General features: G+C 40.6%; 1 protein-coding gene across 2 annotated transcripts in view; it reads right to left on the reverse strand.

Moving 5' to 3' along the window:
- Positions 1 to 440: 440 nt before the first annotated feature.
- Sumf1 (sulfatase modifying factor 1) overlaps positions 441 to 24,804 on the reverse strand; it is a 75,407-nt gene continuing 51,043 nt past the window's right edge. The window contains exons 8-9 of one of the 2 annotated variants that reach the window (XM_051155017.1): positions 12,023 to 12,082; positions 441 to 822 (exon numbers count right to left, since the gene is read on the reverse strand). In XM_051155017.1, coding sequence (XP_051010974.1) covers positions 712 to 822; positions 12,023 to 12,082 — 171 coding nt within the window. In that variant the 3' untranslated portion in view covers positions 441 to 711. The remainder of the gene's footprint in view (positions 823 to 12,022; positions 12,083 to 24,804) is intronic. The other variant, XM_051155018.1, reaches the window with a different exon arrangement.

Here is a 24,804-nt window from a genome sequence, read left to right on the forward strand (position 1 = left end):
TAATGTTACAAATAAAGGACAGTAGAGTCACTCCACAGACGTCGTGTGTGTTCAGAACTCCGAACATGAGTGTCCCTTCACTGGCCTATATGAGATTTGTCACAACAATGTAAAAGACACTGATTTCCTTGAAAGAACAAAGTGCAGCATGAATATAAAAGACTCAAACCCCACCCTTTTCTGAAAATAATACATAAGAGAACTCTCACCTTCTATGATTAGTATTGCCCAAGATTCACACATGGCAAAAAATAGCTAAAAAATAATCTGTCATATATTCTCACTATGCAATCACAATACACTCCACTAGTGCACATAGAATCTGCGAGTTGGAGAGAGCCTCAGAGGTCATGTTGTCATCCCGTCATTTGATGAGGGAACAGAGGCCCAGGTAGATGAAGGCTGGACCCCAGGGTCTAACCCTGAGGCAGAGTCTGGGCAGGACTCCATGGTTCTCGGCTCTCTCTTTCCTCTTCAAAAGGCTCTCAAAGTAAAAGATGGCGACGATCCCCAAAGATGCACCACACGCTAAAGCACAAGCACTGACACGTGTCAGGAATTTGGTCACACGAGACAGTTCCTTTGGCCACTGGGCAGACACATAACTCTCTTCCGGTGAGATACTTAACACAAGATCAGTTCCGAGTTCAGGGGGAAGCCAGCTGCAGGTGAGAAACAACTTCTTTGATCTGGAAAGGCTCCTTGTGGCTGTCAGTCTGCAGTGGGCAGGTGGTCTGCTGCACAACGGAATCCCAGGTTGGATGCAGAGCTCTCCGGTGTGTTCTGGCTTCGAGCTGCACAGCGGTACCTATAGCAATAGGACTACAAGAGATAAGATGCTGTAAGAGATCCTGGAATCCATGGCTTAAGGCTTAAGGCAGATATAGCCCCACAAAAGTACCAGGTACAGAGAAGTCACAGCTACCTGAAGGCAGGAAGCCCCTGAACTGCCTTCATAGACACTTGATGTGATGTATGCATGGCAAAGGGCAGCAAATTAAAGAATCAACCAGCAAGTATCTTTTACCTTACAAATAACACCTACATACAGCAGAAAGGCCACCACTGCTTATAACACCATAAAGAGCAAACTGCAACCTCCCATGGTTAACCATGTGATTGTACACTCAGCAGCCACTAAGAATTACATTTTTATATAATATATGAAAACACAAAATTCCCATAGTGTTAAATAAAGAGTCAGAATATGGAGCTATATATATGATACGATTTAGTCTATATAATCATGTGTTAAGGGAAAAAAAGACTAAAATATGCACAAGATTAAAACACACATACACTCACAATCATTATCCTTGAAAGCAAAGCTTCTAATTTTTGGCTTATTACATCAATTTTTGACATTATAACAATAGAGATAAGTGGTAATAAAAAGATTAATAACAGCATCAAGTATAGTGGAATATATTAAACAGATCGGCAAAATTTCAAGTCAGCAGAGGAACTTAAAATATAAAAAAAGCAACTGGAAACCCACTTTCTTCCCAATACCACGGGATTTTAAATTGCAGTAATAATAAAGCTATACATGCTGGACTATGGTTTATTTCATTCTGTCTAGTTGTGCAAGAGCAAAGTATAAGTGATCACACAAACATGGACATTGATTTCCTAGGACACAGTAGGCAGGGTAGCAGGGACTTTTGATTGTAAAACCCAAGGGAAATCAAACAAGTTACAGAAGGTGACATACTCATTAAAGGAAGCAGGATTCTAATTTGGACGAACTGTAGTGTGGTGTTGGCAGAACATGAGACTCTTATCTCAGGGTCATGGGTTCGACCCCACACTGGGTGCCAGTTTGTTGCAGTTAATTTACCAGTGTGGCTTAATAATGTTTATTATCAGGCCTATAATTATTATTACGGCAGTATTTTCTAAGCTGCTAGCAATCAATCAAGACACAAACACCTGTTATATTTTAAAATAGCCTTAGTTAACCTGCGGTAGGGCAGACATTAATTCCCTAAATACTTCCCATAGGGGGGCAGGTATGGGATAGCTGCCCCAATCCTATGCCATCTGGCTCTAATAATTTCTATCAAGCTACCTCCCATCCATGATCCCATACACTTGCTAATGTTCATCTGGGCCAAATCCTCCATCCACACCAGCCATGTGCTTCTCCTCCACCTAACCCATGATGTTGCGGCCTCCTCTTCTGCTCTCCTTGGGTAGCTCTTCTCCCAACAATCTCTCAGTCTCCCCAGCCCTGGAGCCTTAGCCACACCTATCCCATTTGTCCTGCCCAGGTGTGATGGCCTTTTATTGGTCAAATAGGTTAGGCTCTTAGACAAGGACGGGTGGGGCAGAGACAGCAAGCAGTAATTAGCATCAAAATACATCAGACCAACCTCCAACACAGTTCCTTTCTTAGCAAGAGTCCACACTCCTGATGCACAGGGTAACATTCACCTTATGTCTTCTTTCCCACCACCAACACACTCTCACAGAAACATACAGGACATGTATCTGTGGCTACAGACTATTTGACACGGCATTATGAAAGCTGCAAGATTCCAAATAACCATGCATAGAACTCTTGTGAGGTTCATTCTCGATTCATAAGAACAGGGAATGAAAACAAACTAGTCACCATGGATGCTTGGCCCACTGAACCCAAGTACCTACCAGCTGGTAAAAGAAATTTCAGAAAGAATAACGTAGAATAGGTTGGTAACTCACACAGAAGAGATAATTTGTGGGAAGGGAAAAAAAATAGGTCAGCATGCAAGACACTTTTTATTCCTATTATTTTTCTTTCACAAAAAAAAAAAAGTCAGATGCTTCTAATTTCCATAAAAATTATCTCTGAAGATGACATGGAAATTCTCTGGTGCATTAAAAAGGAAGACATAATGCTCTATCTTCTATAGATAATAAAACAATAGCAACCAATTTTCCTTGTGGACAGTGAGGAACAGAATGTATTACCAACTCTCAGGTAGACAGACGGGAGATGAATTTCAAATGTGCTTGAAATAATAATAAGGTGATGCTCCTGCATCTGTGGATCCACATGAACAGAGGCTCTCAAATGTCTGGTAAGAAGTGTGTAAGGAGACGCAGCAGAAGCCAGAGCAGGCATTAGTCTGCTGTAAAATGCAGAGCTCTGATATTTCTAGAATCGAGCTCAGGTAACTTGGAGCCTCTATGAAACCATGCACTGCAGTGAACTCCAGGCTGCAGCAAAGGTCAAACTCAGGGGGAAGCACACTGATGGCTCTGGCAGTCTTATCCCACGATGGGACCACACACAATGAAAACAAGCAAGCCCTTCATTTCCTGATTGTACACAACAAGAGAACATATCCAGGTCTAGGTATGGTCCTGTCCTGGCTAGTTGGAGGCTGCAGGCAGGTGAGAAAACAATGCCTATATACCAAACAGTTACAAAACAGCCTTGAGCTGACTTAAAGAAGGGAGGCTAGTCATTTGGGTCCCTTGCAGAATACCAATGTCTATAGAAAGGCCTAGTTATGGCAGTGGTTCTCTGAGTGCAGTTGTGATGATGTCACAATAGACTGTACCCTGGCACCATTAGCCAAAATACACCTCTTCTTCCAGAAGTTGCTTTTAAGTTATGTATTCAGTTTGTATATTGCACACTCCAGTGATGCAATGACAGTCCTGTCGAGCACTTCCACCCACTGAGTCTTCTCACTGGCCCTTAGGTTGCATAAGTAAGGGTATTTTTATCACAGCAACAAGATAAGTTACTAAAGACAGTTGTAGACAGACAGACAGACACACACACACACACACACACACACACACAAACACTCATGGGGGAGGGAGAGAAGACTGGAAAGGTTGTCCAAATACACATTCCTAGGCTAATACACCCAGGAATGCTGCTTTCATGGGGCTCGTGTGGGACTCAGGGTCCATTTCTAACAAGCTTCGGGTGCTGCTTCGGCCCATGGGGTACACCCCAAGTAGCCGCAATTTATAAAGGAGGATGGCAGGTAGATTACATGGCTAAACAGTGGTAACAGAAGTACAAAATGGGCAAAAATGAGGCATGAGAACAGCCAGACCATACACAGGCCGATCACATCACAGCAAGGCTATACTGTAAATATATGAGCGTGTGCAATATGACAGATGCAACTTTAGGCATGAGGGATGCAATCAGAGCACACGAGCAAGGAACCTGCTATCAGAGAGCTGACATTCAAAGGGATTAGTCACACTGCAAACAGACTGAAAAATTCAAGACTGCTTCTGCCAGTGGTCATCTCTGAAGAAAGGTAAAATGGGGAGAAAGGACTGAAAACAAAAGGGGCTGATTTTTTTAGGGTGGTTTGGAAAAGCTTCTCTGAGAGGCAGCTGAAATGCCCAAAGAATTGGAAAACTGGAATTCCAGAGAAAATTAGTCAAAGATGGTTAATATAAAAAAAAAAGCAAGAAATGTGAGCAGATAGATGGAATCACACCACCATCTCCCGGTCTGAGGAGTTTGGATGAAGCACAAATGAAAATTGTATGATTTTGCTTATCTCTTGACGAGCAAGGGTAAAACCCCAAGCTCAGTGGCTACTCAACCTTAGGCAAAGCCATGCAGGATCTGTCCTCGCCGATCAAATGAAGCTGTCCATAGAAGTACATAAGAACACTCCATCTTGCCTTGGAGACTGAGCTCAGTGTTGGGGCGCATGCCCAGTATGAGCAAGGCCTGAATTCAATCCCTAACACCACAAAAAACTGAATGAAACACACCAAAACAAAGCCCTCCACAACAACAAAACAAAACAAAACAAAGCAAAACAAAAAAAGCGGCATAGAGGAAGCACTGTAAATGCTATGCTTAGGGGAATTACACCACTGGTTACTGAACCTCACTTGGCCGATTTCATCCTCACGGAAACAAGAGCAGCACTGTCCAGCTTTGCGCAGGCCCCTGAGATTCAGGGTTGCATGTGGGGAGAAGAGGGTACCTCCTACAGCTTCCGGCTATGTATATGCTTGTGCTATGCAGACAGAGGGGAAAGGGTAATTAGCCATATAAACCAGCACGTTGAAAGGCAACTGGGGTGTTATGGCACAGGACTGCAGTTTTCATTGGGTGGATTATTTTATATGCTGCTAAAGCCAGACTGCAAAAGTTCTTCTGAATTTTTAGTGTCTGCTCAGAACAGTGTTGAAAAGGATTCTGCATCGATGACACAAGAGACTAGGGAAAAAAATCAGTGACATATAAGATTTTTATTGTGAGCACAACTGAAAACCTTGAGTATAATTCAAAATAATTAAATTTAATATATATATTAAAGTACATAAAAACTCATGGCAGAATACCATCTAATAGTTTTCTCTAGCACATAAGGCATTTGGTTTTTATTGTCATCTTTATCATTTTATTTCTTTTTAAATTTTATGCAAAGCTTTTAAAAAAATTTTATAGATAGATAAGGTAAAATAGTTAGATAAGGTCTTCAAATACCTCAGAGTCCTACAGAATATAGAATTTAAAGATGTTTGTGCTGTTTAATGATTCTTTGACAACAAGACAGGTTAACTCCTGGCAACACCCAGCCTACCTCAAAGATGATGAACATCAAAGAACCTCCTCATGGAGATGGCTTCAAATGTGGCAAACCAGCCACCGGGCAAAATGTCCTCCTTTCGACCACTGACAGAATTATGCCTAAAACTTGGCAAGCTTGGATCCAGGCAGAGTCGATGGCCAAACTCTGCCAAGACAGGGTAAGCAAGTCCTCAATTGTTCCTGCCTCACAAATATGTCTGTCAGATATTTTGGGTGAGAGGGCTGAAGATGATGCTCCAATGTTTTAGAGAGATATGGGTGACTGTTCAGGCAGCAAACTACTTGGTCATTTTTTTTTTATTATTATTAAATTAGTGCTGCTAACCTGCACTCCCTGTTTACTCAGGTAATTAATTTTACTCCTTTTCAAGTCTCTGCTGAGGTTGAAGACCAAATAGTTGAGTTTTACAATTAAGCCTAGTCGTTTAGAGATTAAGATGTCTTTAGGTCTAGATAGATGTCTTAAGTTGATATATGCTAGCTATAATAGATATTGAGTTACATTCAGAATTTTAGTCTTACCGAGATAGGAAAATGTTTTCTTCAAGGTTGCCGAATACAAACTGCCAAAACACTATGAAGGTAACATGAAAGTAATTGCTGAGTGTTCTGTGGTTCTTTTGCTGTATGTAGTCTATTTTATATAGACTTAATAATGTAAATGTATATATAAGAAATATAAAAATTAATTTTAAAAAATCAACAACCACAAAAATGGTCACTATTGGACCACAGCAGTTTCCAAGGCCTTCTATTAACCAAAACAGCTATGAAGAACTGAATAAAAACAAAAACAAAAACAAAAAAATGCCCAGCCACAAAAGTGATGAGGGGATGGGGACACCATTTGGTGGTAGAGCACTTCCCTAGTGTGTGCAAGTTCCTGGGTTTGATCCTTACACACACACACACACACACACACACACACACAGTGCTGAGAGGTCAGGCCCATCACTTGCAAAGAGTCAATTCATCTTCATCATTCTACTTATGCACATCCATTCACTCAGAAGTATGTATTAATAAGTAGCTCTCTTAGATTTCAATAATGGGTCACTAATAGAGACACAATTAAAGAGCGCATGTCCTGGTTATGAATGTTCTGGTTGTTCTTTATATTTTTCTACCTCTATTTTTAGAATCAAAAGTGGTTCTTAAAGGAAGTGAGGTCTTTGGGTGGTTGAAAAATGGGTCATTCTATTAACTGAGACAAGGAGTAGAAGGAGGGACATGTTTTAGCCTGATTTCATCAAAATGGCTAATTACTTTGTAAAAGTGATCTCAGTATCTGTACTAAGAATGTGCTCTGAGATCAGGAAACAATCCACCTAAGATAATGGCTTACCAGCCTGGAGGCCTTGAACTCAATGAAACAGAAATATGGTTTTCATAAGAGGAAAACATTTCTCAGATAAAAAGGTATCAATATCTCATATTGAATAAAATCATCCTAGGGAAGCCTGTAGCGGAACCCAGGACTTACCACTGCTCTTTCAAATGTCACTAAACAATTTCTTTGTTACTCTGGCAGGAGAGTGCCCTGATGCTGTAGATTGGAAAGAAGATCCCACACTGGATGTTGGGCATCAATCTAACAACATCAACAACCAAAATCTGTACTTGAGTGCTTATTGTGTGAACTGCTCCATCAACTTAACATATACTGACTGCACATTCTTCCAAGAACCCTATGAGAAGGGTATAAATAGCACTTACATTACATACCCAAGGAAAAACTGAGGCCAGGGGATATTAATAGTGTGCCTAATGCCACACCATGTAAACGGCAAGGATACCAGTCTGTGCTCTTAACTGGATGCTGTGCTATCTCCCAGCTTCTCTTCCTGTGTCCTCATCTCTTTCCTGAAGCTACCTTAGATAGACTGTTAAAAAGCTGGGGTTGAGGGGCCTGGAGAGATGGCTCAGCAGTTAAGAGCACATCACTTTTCTAGAGACCCTAGGTTTGAGTCACAGAAACCACATGGTGGTTCACAACGATCAGCAACTCTAGTTCCACGGGATCCAATGTTCTCTTCTGGCCTCCATGGGCCCTAAGAATGCAAGTGATATGGTATACAAACATACATGTAGGCACAACACACACACACACACACACACACACACACACACACACACACACACTCACACACACACGTTTTCATACTTTCATATGCAGACAAAATATCCATACATATAAAACAAAAGTAAATTTTATAAAAATTAATTGTAATATTCTTTTTATTTATTTCTAGAGTTGCCATTTTTCTCTAGTAAAAGTCTGATTCCATGCAGTTTTGTCATTCTGCTATTCTTTTCAGTAACAGTGTCTCCATTGCTCTAAGCCTAAACAACTCAAGATACATTTTACAGGTTGACTAGGAAAAGTTAATTATTAACTTGATTCTAAGTCAACCATTCATTTTTAAAATGGAGCTATAGATAATAAGCCTAAGGAGAGGAAATGAGGTGATACAAGTAACTTAATCCAAAAAAGACAAAGATTAAAAAGAAACAAAGAACAAATAAGGCAAAACAAAAACAAAAACAAAAACAAAAAAAAACCCTAAAATCTCAAGATACAAAATTCAAAGCCAATAATATCAAGTTTCATTATATATAATTGATTTAAATAATCAATGAAAATGTAGAGATTGAAGTAATAAATTCAAATTTGCATATGAAAGACTTGATTCCTTGAAAGACAGAGTGTATGCCTTAAGGCTCTGAAAAGGGTAGAGGCCTACCCTTAGGCTGTTTAGAGGTGAGGCCTTTGGGGGAGCAGAGTAAGACTAAGTAAAGTAATAATGGGTAGAGTCATCATGCTTGAATCTTTTTTTTTTTTTTTTTTGTCCATCACTTGAATTTATTTTGCATGATTGCCAAAAAACAATTGACCACAATTACATGAATATATTTCCGAATGCTATTTTATCTGATGGGTCTATGTATATAATCTCTGTTTATACATGTGGAGAGATCTAGTTTTGTTAGATTCATTACTATGGTTTTTGTTTTGGCGATACTTTAAAGGGTTAATTTGTATAATTTGATTTCCCAAGTGTTATTGTTTATGTGTAGTAGAAATATGTTTGAATCTTTAAGTTGAATCTTCATGCTTGAATCTTATTGGCTTTATAGGAAGAAAAATAGTGATCATAATGAATGTACACACACACACACAAGCGAGTGCGCGCGCCACTTTCCATGTGATGCCTTAGACCAACTCCGGACCCAGCAAGAATGTAAGCACCATATGATCCTCCTTAACAACTCTGGATCTCTAAAAGCATAAGCCAAAATAAGCCTTTTTCTTCGAAAATTTAATCTTTTGGGAGGTTTCATTACAGGGAAAATGAAAAAAAAAAAAAGTTAAATGCACAAGTCTAGGTCCAAATGCCTTTACTAGGGAACTCTACCAATCATTTCAGAAAGAAATGATGTTAATTTTACATGAACTCTTCTTTTAAAAAACTGAAGATTGAAGAATATCTTGCAATTACATTTATGAACACAACAATTACCAAACCCACACAAAGATTATTAGGAACAACAAAAAAGGATCTACTCATCCATAATTATATGCAAAAGTTCCCAACATTTTAGAAAACTGAATCCAAAATATATAAAAAGGCTAACACATCATGACTAAGTGCAATATTCCCCAGGAATGCAATGATGGTTTAATAAATGAAATCAAGCTGGACATGGTTGGTTGCTATTGTGAGAATCTGGGTTGCAGTGTGAGTTCAGTTAACCTTGGCTACATAGTAAGACATTGACTCAAAAACAAACAAACCAACTAAGAAAATGAAAATCAATCATTGTATTTCATCATATACTGTAGTAACTGATAGAAAAGGGAAAAAAAATCACCTCAACAGTTACACAAAAAACATCCAGCAAAATCTATATTCATTGATGATTAAAAACTTTGAGCAAAAGCAAATATCCTCAATCTGATATGAAATGTAACGACTATAGTAGTACAATAATTTAAAACTATTTTTTATTTCCTATGATTAAGAATGAGACATGAAGGTTAGGCATGATGGCACAGACTTTTAAAATCAGCACTTGGAAGGCAGAAATCTTTGTGAGTTCAAGGACAGCCTGGTCTATGTTGCAAGTTCCAGATCTGGCAGAGATAGATAGTGAGACCCTGTCTCAAAACAAAACAAAACAAAAACAGAAAAACAAACAAAAAAGAAAAACAGAAAAACAAGCAAATAGGATGAGACATGAGCCATGCAAAGTAGAACATATCCACAACCCACTTATTAGGGGATTAAGGCAGAAAGAATACTTTACTTCAGGAGTTAAAGACAATCCTGGCCAGCATACCAATACCCTGACATAATTAATTATTAATCCACAAAGTCAAATATATCTAAATCTTATTACTAATGTAGATTTGTTGTCCTTTTTATTCATTTCTTAAAAAAAGAGTCTCACTGTGTAGCCCTGGCTGACCTTGAATTCACAGAGCTCCATATACCTCTGCCTCCTGAGTGATAAAATTAAAGCTATGAGCCAACATGTCCAGTTTAACGTAGGTTGAAGCAAGAAATGAGCTGAACTGAATGAACTTCCCACCTGAATCACAGGGCCAAAGGTTCTACACTAAGCAATGTGTAGAGAACACACGACAACAAAATCATCCATGTATGTCATTAGCTACAGTTTCTTGAGGCCATTATCAAAGCTGGAGACCTAAGTAAGGATAGGTTCCCTGGAGGCTATGAGAGAGACTCTAGCAGAGACTCCTAGTAGCAGGGGCCAGAGAGACTGAAGAGGACACCCTCTAACTAAACAAGCCTGCTAGTAGAGGGAGGGGAACATGAATCCACACACAAAAACTTTGACCCAAAATTTACCTGCCTACAAAATGTGCAGGGATAAAGATAGAGTAAGTAGAGCAGAGAGTGAGGGAATGTCCAACCAATGCCCCACCCCATGGGAGAGACCCTGACACTATTAACAATTGTTTCTCTGCTGTGCTTGCAGACAGGAACCTAGCAGAGTTGTCCTCTGAGAGGCTCTACTCAGCAGCTGAGATTCACAGCCAAACATTGGGCAATATGTAAGGAGTCTTGTGGAAAAGCGGGGGGGAAGGAGAAAAGGACCTGGCCGTGACAGGAGCTCCACAAGAAGACCAACAGAGCCAACTAACCATGGCCCAGAGGAGCCAGCTAGGACTGACGCACCAACGAAGGACCTTGCATGGACTGGATGTAGGTCCTCTACAAAAATGTAGCTGACGCGCAGCTCAGGCTTCATGTAGGTCCCCTAGTAAGGGGAGTCGCTGAACAAGGACTCTCTTGCCGGCTTTTCCATCACTTCTCCCTGGCAGGACTGCCTTGCCAGGCTACAGGGAAGAGGATACACTTAGTACTACTGATACAACATGATTAGCTGGTATGGATGGGAAGGGGAGATCCTTTTTTTTCTGAGGAATAGGGGAGGGGGAGAGGGAAGGTGAGGAGGGATGGGGCTGTGACCTGGATATAAATGAACGAGCTAACTTTGCTATATGTTTTCAATAGCTACAGAGCTTTAAAACCTGGCTTTTCACTTATGCCATCTAATTAAATTTGATATATATATATATATATGCATATGTGTGTATATATACATATATATTTATGTAATCTCAGATGATTCTGAAGTAAAATAATGTTTGAGGGCTACTGTTTTAGGAATAAGATTGCTAATATCTCTATTACAAAATTAGTAATTTACATTAGGAATCACTATAGATGGTTTGAGTCTCTAGGACTTGCTAGGACTGAGTAAATTACCACGCAAAGATTCTTGGTAATAATAAACTGCAAAATGCTTCTCAGTCAGAAGACAGAAGCTGAACGCTGAAGGCAGTAAAAATACATGACTCAAGGAGAAAAGGGAAAGGGTCAGGTTCCATTTCCAAATTCCTTATGAAGGTTGCTTGTAAGGCACCGATCACTCAGACTAACCAAGAATTGCCAGTTTGGACACCGAAATCATAGCTCCGGGAGCAAAAATGCACATTTGGGTGCTTCCATTTTGGTAAATCATAAACTACCCTCCACTTATAATTTGAGCTTGAATCTCAACTCACATTTTTACCGACTCAAAAATTTACAGACATCTGAAATTAAGGGTGTGGTCCTAGACTTAAGCATGAGAAGAGGTAGAGGACCCGCCCTATTGTATAGGCCAAGAGAAGCCTCTCATCAGAACAAGAGCCGGCAGATGACCTGGCTGGCAGTGTGCAACTGACTCACACGCTCTGCTTCTCCTGCTACTCACCCCCATGACTCTTAGTAAGTTGAAGGCTCTCCTGTCTTTTTCTCGTTTGGCTGAGAAAGGGTTTATATTAGCAAAAATGAGTACAGCATTTGGGGGGCAGTGTGTTATAATGAATTTATGACCCACAAGAATACCTCAACAGAGCTTAGTGGCATGACTGACCTTATGGCACATGTAGGATCCACCTTTCTTCACACGGTCTTTTCCAGAAGAGGGGCCTTTCTAAGGATGAAGAGAAAAAGTGTTTGTTAGTCTGGACAACATGTGTGCTCCTCACAGAGTGAAAAGGAGTCCATTTTGACAGAAGCAGTCATCTTGTGGCCACCCAAATTCTCCACATGTGTTTCTGTGTCCTGGACACCACACTCTTCTGAATACCCATGATCCCACATGTCCAACAACCTATGTCCTACAATTGTCAAATACCTGCTACTGCATGAAGACTGTGATGACAGAAAGCATTCATTTTTTATGAGTTATTATTATTATTACTATTATTATTATTATCATCGTCGTCGTCATCATCATCATCATCATCATCATTTTGTCTACGTGTCTCTAAACTGTTTGGCAGCATCTCATCACCCTGATATTCAGATTTACCCTTCTTATCACTGACTTATACGAAGGGTGAGTTATGCTGGTGCTGGCTAATGATTCTTCTGTACATCACCTGGTATTTACTTTACAGTTTCAAAAACTATACGCACCCTTGTAACTATCAATGTAATTCAGAAGCAGAACAGTGTTTTCTTTAAAAAATAAATTAGACACGGTGCCTGTTAGGAACACGGCACACTGCTCTAAGTCTTTTGTGTCAACTCTCGTATCATCAAGAGCCGCTTTGGAGGAAGGAAAAGTGGCAGAATGAAGATTCACATGAAGGCTTGGCTTCGGGAGCTGTGCTCTGAAGCACTCTGCCTTAGTTCCCCTTAGAAACCAGAAGGGCAGGAAGTTGGAGAGAGTCTACTGTTGGCAAGAAGGAACAGTGACGAGAACAAAGACCCAGACAGAGCAGCCAAAAGGTAAGTCTGTTTCTTCTAGAAAGAAGTTCTGATAAAAGGGCAACGGGGATGAAAATCCTGGTGCTTCAACTGCCAAAATGAAAGCCTCAACATCAAGTACATTCTCCAAAAGGCATGTAAGATGTGCCAAGAAATTCCCGTAAGCCAGAGCTGGGGAGTGGGGGTGGGAATGGTTTTGTTTTTCCTTTGTTGTTCAAAAAGACAACTAATCACACAGCCATCTGCTCTGTTTACTGAAAATAAGAGAAGCCCCACAATCCTCCTCCTGGCTTAGTTTTCCTATTTTCTAGCTAAAACGTATTTGCCAAAGGCCATTAAAGAAAAGACAATAGCTGAAAGGACTATGCCCTCCCCATGCTCAAACAGAGGTAGCACACTGCCTCGCCCATGTTATCAAGGTGGATAGAAAGGCAGGCTTCTTCCAAGGTATTTATACACTGTCACATACTCACTGACTCTACATAATTCCTTTTCAAATTCTGAGTATTCCTAAGGCCCTAAACACTCAGCTACTCTGATATACTACTGATTATAACTGGCATACTGAAAATGGAAAAAGCACGAGTGAATATAAAGGCTAGAAACATGGCTTTCTCTTCGTTTAGTATTGGACAGCTATTACATCAGAATCTCTGGATGAGTTTAGTGATGTATAAAAGCAAGGCATGCGGGGCTGGAGAGACAATTCTGCAGTTAGAAGCACTGGCTATACTCTAGAGGACCCAGGTTCAATTCCCAGTACCCACATGACAGCTCACAACCTTCTGTAACCCCAGTTTCAGGGGATTGGAGGACTTCTTCTGGCCCCTGTGGGCACTGCATGCACATGGTACACCAACATGTATGCAGGCAAGACATCCATACGCATAAGACAAAAGAGAAAAAGGGTAAGGCATTAATCAATAATTCACTTGAAGCATGTATAATTATGTATCTCCCCATATGATGACCACCTCTCTTAAGACTGTTTTTTGCTTGGGAATTCTTGCATTTGCTGCTTTGGGACATTCTCCACATTCTGTTAGACCATAGGTTACTAACAATTTAGTTCTCAACACAATTATCACAGTATATTTTGTTTGTCAAAATACATCTAAGAGCAGAAAGTGGGTCATTCATTCACCAACGATAAGATGTGAAAAACAAAAGTTCCCTCTCACTGCTCCTCCAATGACCTAAAGTTGCAGTTGAAAAATCTGTCACTCTTCGTGGGGGCCCAGCAGTAACAAGAACCATAGCAGGCTAACACAACTTCAATAGCCAAAACAATCCTGAACCTAGGCAACTGCTCAGCTACTTGCTATAAATAAGACTATTTTTGCTATAAAACAAGATATAGGATTAGGTACAACTTTAGAAATACTTAGCACTTTGCCAAAAAGGCAGGAAAATTACTAAGAGGATGTAGTGTCATAAATAGTGACCCTAAAACTCATGTTCAACAGAGCCTTTAAAAAATTACTGATTTGGGTTGATGGGATGGCTCAGGAGTAATGAAATTTAAAACAAAGCCTTTTTGATCTAAGTTCAATCCACAGGACATACATGGAAGAAGGAGAAAATTGACTCCTTCACGTTGTCTTCTGACTTCCTATTATATACTGACACAGGTGTGTCCACACATAAACAAACAAAACAATAAATAGGTTAGTGGTGATATCTCTAGCTCTCTATCTTGAGGTGGTAAGAGCCTATGCTGAAGGCACCACTCACTTTGGGTATAGGACATAGAGTAATGAACTTCAAACTGACCAGTAAACTCTCTCCTAGATGGCTACACTGTGACAGAGGTGCTGTGAAGGCTGCTGTAAAAAAGGAACACCACTGATCTGACCTACTGTGGAATCCTCAATGCTACAATTCTGAATGCTACAATACTGAATACTACAATCCGGGATGCTACAATACTGGCATGCTGGCAAGACGTGCCCATTATGACAGCAGTGGAATGATGGTTACGGGAGTAACCAACCACATTCTGCTTGGCTATGAGGCCAGCTCCTCAGGAGGAATTTCACAGTAGGCCTTCAGGGGAGCTGACTGTTTTTCTTTTGCTAAATGGTCACATTGTCACATTGCCTTCTAGATACTTATGTTTATACCAATGAATTTGTGTTGCTCTCCTCTTTGGTCAGAGAAGATTCTTATGTATGACTCATAACTGGTCAAAATTCATAGTATGAATAACTCTGTGGATGTATCATCTATATCAGCTTGCTGACATCCAAGGCTCAGGAAAGAAACGTCATAGAAGAGGAGGAGAGAGAACATAAGAGCTAGGAGATAAGGAGGAGAGTCATAACATGCTGACCCCTGGACAGGACATGGTTGTTGCATGCATCAGCTCAGTTGGACAAGATCATGTTAATCAAAATTCCATAGCAGGTCAAGGAAGAATCCTCAAGATGTACCTCCCCTCAAAGAATTAAAAATATGATCTAGACCATCAAAACCAGTAGATCTGGACTCAGGAGGCCCTGCACAAACTCTTCCACCAACCAAGGACAATGCATGCAGTAAACCTAGACCCCCTGTTCAGATATAGCCAATGGACAGCTCATTCTCCACGGTTGTGGGAGTAGTGGGGGGACTGCCTCTGACATGAACTCTGGTGCCCCTTATTTGATCACTTCTCCTTGGTGGGGAGGTGCAGTGGCATACAGAGGAAGGGGAAGCAGGCTATTCTGATGAGACCAGATAGGCTGTGGTCATATGGTGAGGGAGAAAGTCCCCTCTGTCAAAGGCCTAGGGGAGGGGAATAGGGCAGAAGAGGGAGGAAGGGCGAGAATGGGAAGATAAAAGCAAGGGGATAACAATTGGGATGAAATCTGAATAAATTTTTTTAAAGACAAAAAGTATTGTCTAATTCTTCTACCTTTTATGGACATATGGTGAAATTTTTAAGTAAAAAATTATATAGTACATGGGAATTTCCTTTAAAATAATATAAAGGTATTTGCTTAAACTAGTCTGGATAATTGCCGAAATAGAAGCTTCACAATGTGTCACCACAGCTCCACCCAACTTTATTCCCAGAATTCCGTTCCTTCTGCCTTCCAGTTAAAGTAAACTACAAGAGACATCTACTGGGAAGCCTGGAGGACAAAAGAGAAACAAGAGCTATAGTGTTTTCATGTTCAGACTACTGACATAAGGAGACCAAGCAGGTCTATAGCTGCTTCTGCCTCCCTTGGACCATCCATCCTTCAGCCTCTGACTCCAGCTGTGCTCTGTGCTCGGGGATGAAGGGCACTCATCCTGTCTATAGCAATCTCCATCTTCAGAGTTGAAAGCAGTAAGATTGGCAGCTTCATTGTGTCTGCAAGAACTTCAGGTGACTATTCTGCCAGATTTCTTCTTCCCAACTAGACATGCACCTTTCTTTTCTCATAGATTTCAAGTATCCACACTACACTTGAAGAAAACCACTATTTCATAAATCTGTATGCATATATATATATGAATACAAGGAATTAATTTTAAAAAACAGCATTATAGCTACTCAGTATGATAACTCAGTAATAAATTCATTTTACACATATAGCTGTACACAGACACACAAACACACATGGTTCCATCTCTGATCAAATCAATCATGATTGACAGAATTAATAATTACAGAGTCTGAGCTATGGGATTCTTTGTTTTCATTTATATCTCAACATTTTCAAAACAAGAAGCTTAAAAGATACATTTACCTAAGACGCCACCAAGCAGAGTCATTAAAGAACTATTCGTAACATTACTTAAAGAAGAAAGAACAGAGATGTTGAAAGGCAGGGTGTGAGGCTGTAAGGTGCCCTTCATGAGTTACTTCTCTTATGGTAAAAACGAGGAGCAGATTCAATGCAGTAAAGCCTAAAGTTCTCTGGCATAATGAGGGCCTTCTGCACACACTCAGACATAGTTCATTCAATTTTTTAATGTATCTTTACTGTGTTTACTGTCTTGTAACAAGCAAGGCGGTGCTTTAGAGCACAATGCACTCACCAAAGCAGAAAATAACAGTGAGCTTCTAGAAGGTGCCCACAATCCTCCAAATAACCCCTCACTCATACTCCAGTAAGCAACCCTAATGAAACTTTACTGGGACACCACACACACACACACACACACACACACACACACACACACACACACACTTGCACAAGAGACATGAAAATGTAAGGCCTAGCTGGGTGGAAGATGGGGATCAGAGAGATTGAGATGGGGATAAGAGGGCAATGGGGTGGAAATGACACTTATGTATATGTATAAAAATGTCATAATGAAACCAATTATTGTGTACAATTGATAAATACTAATAAAAATATTTAAAATGAAGTAAAATTTTTAAAAAATGAAAGAATGAGCCTCTGAGGAAAAGATCAACCATGGCATTGCAGATGTCACTTGTACAAATATGAAGCATGTGCAAACACTTCAGTGGTACCTCAGATGCTGCCTGATAGCCCTAAGGCCATTGGCAGAGTGTGGGCAGGGCAGGAGAGATTAGGCAGTTTACAGTTACTGCAGATTTTCCTTTTAATCCAATGAAAACCAGAGCTTAACAGGAAAGGTGGAAGCAGTGGAGAGCATGATCTAAGCTGTTTGAAATTTAAAAATGTCTTTGACATTAGCCAAGCCAGATGCTTGTAGTCTGAGCCCTTTGTCTCTAAGAAAATAAAGAGAGGAATCATGAAACTATTCAAAATTTCAAAGAGATTTTTAAATAGCTTCATGGGTCTCTCTATGAAATATCTGCTCAACTGGCCCAGACAGATGCCTAGGAGCCCTGCCTGTGTTCTTCCTGTTTACCAATACCATTCCCACCAGCCTCGCAGGAACACTTATTCTCTCTGCCTAGCTCCAGCTGTACATTAAACTCTTACTTAGTGTGCAAGATCCACCTCAAATGTTATCCACCTCAGGATGAGAAACATGGTATCAATCAACCTGGGTTCAAATCCTGCCTCTGACACTGAATGAGCCTTTGGGATAGTTATACAAGCCTTTTATGACCTCAGGTTCCTCCTTTAAAAAACAGATAATAATCATTCCTGCTTCTCTGACTGATGCAGGGACTGAAGGAGATAATGTGTGGGATGCATTAAACAAACGGCAGGCAATCTGTGCCACGCTGATGCTACTACCTCATCCTATTAACTTATAACTAACTCAGATTTCCCCAAAGGTGCTCATGAACTTAATAGCCCTGGCAGTGGATAACTTCAAATTCAAACCCACAGAGACCACTTGATCTAGTTTGTCTGATGCTCAATTCCCAAATGGAGTTGTCTGAGTCCTAAGAAAATTCATGCCATGTTAATAACCCTTGTGGAATAAAGGTAGACTGTTTTATACTACAATAAAAATTTCCACAGCTGGCATGAAAGAGTACAATTTGATTCAATCACGGCATCAAACTTAGTTGAACTGAACTTTTCAACAGTAAAACCAACACAGAAACCTGTGAGTCAAAGATAACAAAGTTAATGTCATGTAAACATATAGTGACCAAATCCAAAAACATTTGTCTTCTTCATACTAAGCTCTTTCCACTAGCCTAGTTCAAATCACATCCCAATATCAGAAAGAAAAACTGAAATTCATAATTTTTTAATTGGACAAGGGAAGCTATTCTTTATTTTAAAAAATATTTAAACAGCAATTTTGTGACTATCTCAAAATATCTCTAAATCCTGGGAGATAATCTGGATTGCTCTCTCTCTCTTTCATCCCTACATCTAAGTAGTCCAATTAGCTCTACCTCCCAAGGATTGCTCTAACGAATGGTAGCTCATCATCTCCATGGCAACCTCTATAGTTCAAACCTTCATTATTTCTCAGCAGAACCAACTACAACAGCCTCCTAACAGGCCTTTACAGCTTCCAAAATGGTACCTGATAGGAGCCCATTAACATCTGTAGAATAGATAAAAGGCTGGCATTGTTTTTTTTTTAAAAAGCCAGACAAAAGGGAATGCATAATATATAACTCCATTTATCTAAAACTGAAAAAGGCTAGAAAGAGGATCACAAATTGCTGGGGCCTGTGCAAGGTGGCACAAAGGAAGTCTGAGGTGACTTGTAGATTAACTATTCTGATTGGAATGATTTCATGGCTGATTAACAAACTCAATGAAAATGAATACTTCAAATGCATGCATCTTATTGCATATCAATGTCAATTATACCAAGATAAAACTGGGGACTTTCTTGTTTGTGAATTTGCGTGTTTTGAGCCTAGTTCCTGGCTGGCCTGGAACTTGCTATCTAGACCAAGATGCTTCAAATTCATAGAGATCTGCCTGCCTCTGCATCCCAAATGCTGGGAGCTGTGCATACCCAGCCACAGTTTTTTGGTTTTTGAGAGAAAACCAAACACAGTAAATGACAAAAGTCAGAGTAAGCCATAAGTCAGTAGGAAGCCTAAACCATTTTCAGGAAAATACAAAGTGTGAAGTAATTACTGCAGTGGTCTCCTCAAACACCATGGCCAGTAGACCTCTATGTCTCCTACACATCACTAGGGACAAGAAGGAACAAACATGAAGCCAACAAGATTTGTTGTGGGCTGATAATTCATAAAGACGACTACAAGAGAGCACAGCAGCTCCACAGATTATTTGTTTCTACTGTTGCATGTTTGGAATTTTCTATAAATAAGAACATTTTTAAAATCAAAAGACACAAAAGTTTAAACTAGGATAAATGAAAAGAAAGATTGTTTCTTCAAGAACCTCAAATGCTAGTCATCAAAGACTTCCTTAGAAGTTTAAATGCAGAGGAATTGAAATTAAAGGGAGAGATTTTATTCTAAGCTCTACAACCTTGAGAAGTGCACTAGCTGTGACGAGAGCTAAGTTACCCTTGCCCTGGTTGACTGAGAGCTGAATTCTCTGGCACTCTTGACTTCTAGGCAAGCCTTCCAACTGGCAGAGGACATGGACTCCTACAGGCAGGGTTCCAGCAGCCCAAAATTCAAGCAACCAAAAAAAAAAAAAAAAAAAAAAAAAAAAATCATCCCATTGCCTGCATACTAGCACAGCGTCAGAGATATTATGAGAGTGACTAAGACACAAGCCCTGCTCACCATTCCTAAAAGAAGTCTCTTTAGTCACCTCTGCCATCTCCTTTTTTAAGGCAAGGTCTCATTGTTGTAGGTCAGGCTGTCTCATCTTTCGGCGAGCTGGGATAATGGGTGTAGACCATCACATCAGCCCCTACTCCCTTAAACAAAGGCACTCTGCTTTACAACATTCCATAACAGGAAACAACTGATGATTGCTGATTGTTCTACATCACAATCACTGCAAGTACACTCACCTTTTCATCATTTCATGATCCCCTATGGTGACCCAGGGAAGCAGGAATTATCACTTTAAGGATAAGGAACTTGGAAGCCCAAGAGTGCTGCAATGTATGTCATATCCCAGGTAGCAAGTAGAGAGCCACAGAGTGGTAGAATAGCAGAGTCACGCTATCAGAACACCATAGCACCTCCAGACCTATCTCATCTCTAAGCAATCAACCCTCTCGTAGGTGTCACAGAATCTCTTTCCGAGGTACAAAGTAAAATGTCTCTATAATTCTCTTTTATGCTCAGTATTGAACACGACAAAGGATTCAAGGGGAAGCAGATAAAAACATGACTTCAAATAAAGCTTTTTGAATTATGTAAAATATTATTCATCCCCTAAGAAATGATCAATGAAAAAGGGTATGCAAGCTGGGTGTGGGGGTGAATGCCTTTAATCCCAGCACTTGGAAGGCAGAGGCCAGAGGGTCTTTGTGAGTTAGAGGACCGCATGGTCTGCACAGTGAGACCCTCTCTCAAAACAACAAAACAAAAGGAAGGAAGGAAGGAAGGAAGGAAGGAAGGAAGAAGGGAGGGAGAAAGAGAGAAAGAAAGAAAGAAAAAGGACACATAATTAGATTTAATTATTGCATTAAAAGAGGAAGGCGATGCCAAAAAAAGGTCAAAGGTAGAGGGAAGATCAAATTAGAACAGCCCATCAGACACACAAACCAAACGGGTAGCTTCTTTTTCTTTATAAAACCATAGAATCCTGTGGTGGCAAATTACCCTGTTTTTCAAATGAATGACAACAGCCACTTCCTTTATGCTATTAGATCTACTCATGCTAGGTCAAACAGGAAAAGAATTTTCAAAACTTCATTCAAGTTGCTCACACCACAATGGATGGCTCTCCACTGTCTAATGACCTATAATTCTGGAATCATGCACAGAGTATGGTAATTAACCTAGTAATTCTACTCACAGAATAAGCTGATGTAAATAAACCTAGAGGTTTAAACTTGCCACATACATCCTATACCTAAATAAATACATATAGTGGTCATTTACTATAATAGATTCTAGTATTGTCACTATTATAAGGAAACTACATACTTTATTGTCTAAATAAAGAAAAGTTTGAAAGATGAAAGAAAAACTATTAACAATTTTGCCAGGAGAGGCGTGGGTGGGCACTCAGGATGAAAAACAATGAGAAGCCTACCAAGGTCGCAAGCAGGCAGAGCGTTCCAGCCCAGGCTGCCAGGCTCCACTACTTACATGCTTGGTGTGGGCTATGGCATAGAGCATCACAGTTGTACAATAAATGACTCAACTGTTCCAAATGAGGCCCATAAATCTTCCTTTACAGATTCCTTTCAGAAAAATACCAATAACTCAAGAACTGTGAGGAAGAGTTCATTTGTTAAAGGATATTGTCTAGCTTCACCTCCCCCACCTTCCCACTGTATTTTGTTTGTTTGTTTTGGGGGATAAGTGAGAAGGGCTCACTATATCCAGGGTCCAGGGAAAGCCTAAGTCACCTGGGTGCCCTATTTCAGGCTAGTGTCTGAACCTTAGAAGACTAAGATCTTAATCTGTGGGGTCTGTGCTAACGCCAGGAGCTACAGTTGGTTTAAGAACTCATGAGCTGCTGTTGGAGAACTGGTAGAGTAAAATGACATGTACTTCACATCAGGAGAAAACCCACATATACACATCTAATGTCAGAAGTGGTATCAGAGCCAGGTGTGATGGCACATGTCTGTAGTAACTGCACTTAGGAGACGGAAGCAGGAACATTTCAATTTTGGAGCTAGCCTGTACTACATAGCAAGTTTGCGGCCACACAGGGATATATATATATATATAATAAGATTCCCATGGGCAAACAAAAAAAAAAAAAAAAAAAAAGGAAAAGGAGAAGAAGAAGTATAAAGGGTGAAGAGAAGAAAAATGGAAAAGCAAGAAGAGGCAGTGATGGCAGCTATGACAAGTGACAGGAACAATGAGACATATCAGCATGCCCCACCTCGTGGCAAATTCTACCTTTATTTCTGCTAGATAAGGTAGGCACCGGACAGCACAGGCTTGATTCGGCTTACCACTTCATCGTGACATTCACCAGCATCTGAGGCTGCAGATGCCAAAAGCCATTTGCTCACTCCATGGTGACCACTAATGGTCACTTAAATGCACGAGAAATAACTGTTGGCCAGTGATTTGGGACTTGGCAAACAAAGGGAGTGAAGATCAGAAACAAACAACCAAAGATGGAAAGGACCACTGTAAATTCTTTTCGCTACAAAAGCACAAAGGCAGTCTTGGTCTTCAAACACACTGCACACAGAAAGTAAGCAGAAACATCTGCAGGATGAGCCAGACAGAAGGCATCCCAGGGCAGCTAGCACAGCACAAGGACCTGTGACCACCAGGGTCTAGTCTCTGATCTCTCTGATCTTGAGGTCTCTCATTTGTGAAATGCAAGTGCTGTAGAGGGACCCTCTCAGGTCCTGCCTTCACAACCATTCCACAGGAGCTTGTAGATACACACTTAGGTGGGCGCATTTACCACCCCAAGTTGTTTCCCTGCCTCCAGAGAACCTTTCTATCCATTCTTCCAAGGATGTGAGATAAGCAGTTACGATCTTCCTTAAAATGCCTCATGGAAGGGCTTTCATTTTCATAGCCACTCTCCTCCATATCTTCCAGGGAAGAGAAAGAGGAAAAAAAGTGCAGCCAGATCCAGGAAAATGGTTTAATGTTCCAAACTATCCAGCATCATATACGTGCACGCTGCGGTGAGTGAGAGGTGATTTTAAATAAAATTACAGATATGAAATATGTAAGTGCTAAAATCCAGTCAGCCTAAATATAGAGACAGCCATTGCTGAGAGAAAACAAGTCCAATGGGTTTCTGTACCAAGGAAACTGCTTTTCCACCTAACAAAGGCGGTACACAGGTCTGAGGACAGCAGCTCCTAATGTGTTAGGTGCTTCTTCAAGCTTGGAAAGGTAGGGAGACACTGTGCCATTCACACGAAAGTATAAAGAAATCAGTTTCTTCCTGCGTGAGGTAACCCAGACCCAGAAAGACACACATGGTATATACTCACTTATAAGTGGATATTAACCCAGCATAGATGTCCTCTGAGAGACTCGATCAAGAGGGGGATCAGGATAGACACTGGGGCTCAAAGCTGGACTCTGGGCAGAGCACTGAGTGTTATATGGAGGAATTGGGGGATGGAAGGACCAGGAGGGGTCAAGAGCTCCACAGGGAGACCATCAAGGCCGAGGGACTTAGACCTGGGAGGCAGGGGGTGCTGCACAAACTGATGCACTAGCCAAGGACAAGGCATATAGAAAACATAGACCTTCTGTTCAAATGTAGCCAAAGGACAGCTAACACATTCTCCATGTCGGGGTGGGGAGGAAGGGGAGAGTGAGAACTTCCTCTTACAAGAACTCTGGTGCTAACAATTTGATCACTGCTCCTTGGCAGGACGGCCTTGCAGGCACACAGAGGAAGGGGATGCAGGCTATCCTGATGAGACCTGATAGGCTGAGGTCAGAAGGCGAGGGGGGGCTGTGGGGGGGGGGGGGGAGAAGGACAACCTCCATTAGAGGTCTACGGGAGGGGAATAGGGCAGAAGAGGGAGAGAGGGTGGGAACGGGAAGATAAGAGTGAAGGGATAACAATTGGGATATAATATGAATTAATAATAATGATGATGATGATAATAATATACAGGCAGCAATTGAGAAAAAATAAGAAATCAGTTTCCTTCATTGTAAACAATGCAAACATTTTTTAAAAAGGTGACTTCCAGTTGAACCAAAACCAAGGCACCAACATCACAGGGGACCAGCTACACTGGCTTAAAGACATGCTCCAGAGTCAATCACATCTACTCAGAATAATACTGTGAAAGCCTTAGTCCTGCAAGTAATATCAAGTAGGGTTCTAAGCATCCCTTAAAGTGAAAAGGATAAAGATTTCTGTTTCTCTGGGGATATAACATATTCTCATATAACTTTCTGTACTCTGCATGGTACTTCATCAGCAAGTTAAGGGGAAACGTGGTAGTCAGCTTATAGCAAATGGTAGTTTACCTTAGACATTATTTTCACAGAACTACTTGAAGATTTCCCTGATTTTATTTGGACAGTCTGCAAGTGGGTGAATGCTAAGCACCCAGTTCTCTGCTCGCTTGATGAGACACGGCGTTTACTTCCTTTACTGGGTACGAAGTGGAGGCTGTCCATGGGAAGAAGTGTTATTTATAACTGCATGCTAGCAGATGGCACAGCTCTTCTCCACATCTCTAAAAGGGTCCGGGAAAAAAAAAAAAGCTATTCCATGTATTAGATTTCATAGTAAGGTATATGCCTGTAGCTTACAAATATTTCTTTTAAACTTTGATTATATATAAAACACTAGTTATAATTAGCATTTATGAAGCACTTAGTACACACCAGCCTTAAACTAAACATTTTCTTCACAGTATCATGGAAACCTCTTAATAGACTTGAAAAAAGACTATTTCTTCACTTTTTCAATTATACTTGCTTATTGTTTGTGTGCACATGTGTGGGTAAGCAAGACCGTGAAACCTCTTGGGATGGTAAAGGCACCC

This window comes from Acomys russatus, chromosome 13 (assembly GCF_903995435.1).
Source record: "Acomys russatus chromosome 13, mAcoRus1.1, whole genome shotgun sequence".
Taxonomy (NCBI): domain Eukaryota; kingdom Metazoa; phylum Chordata; class Mammalia; order Rodentia; family Muridae; genus Acomys; species Acomys russatus.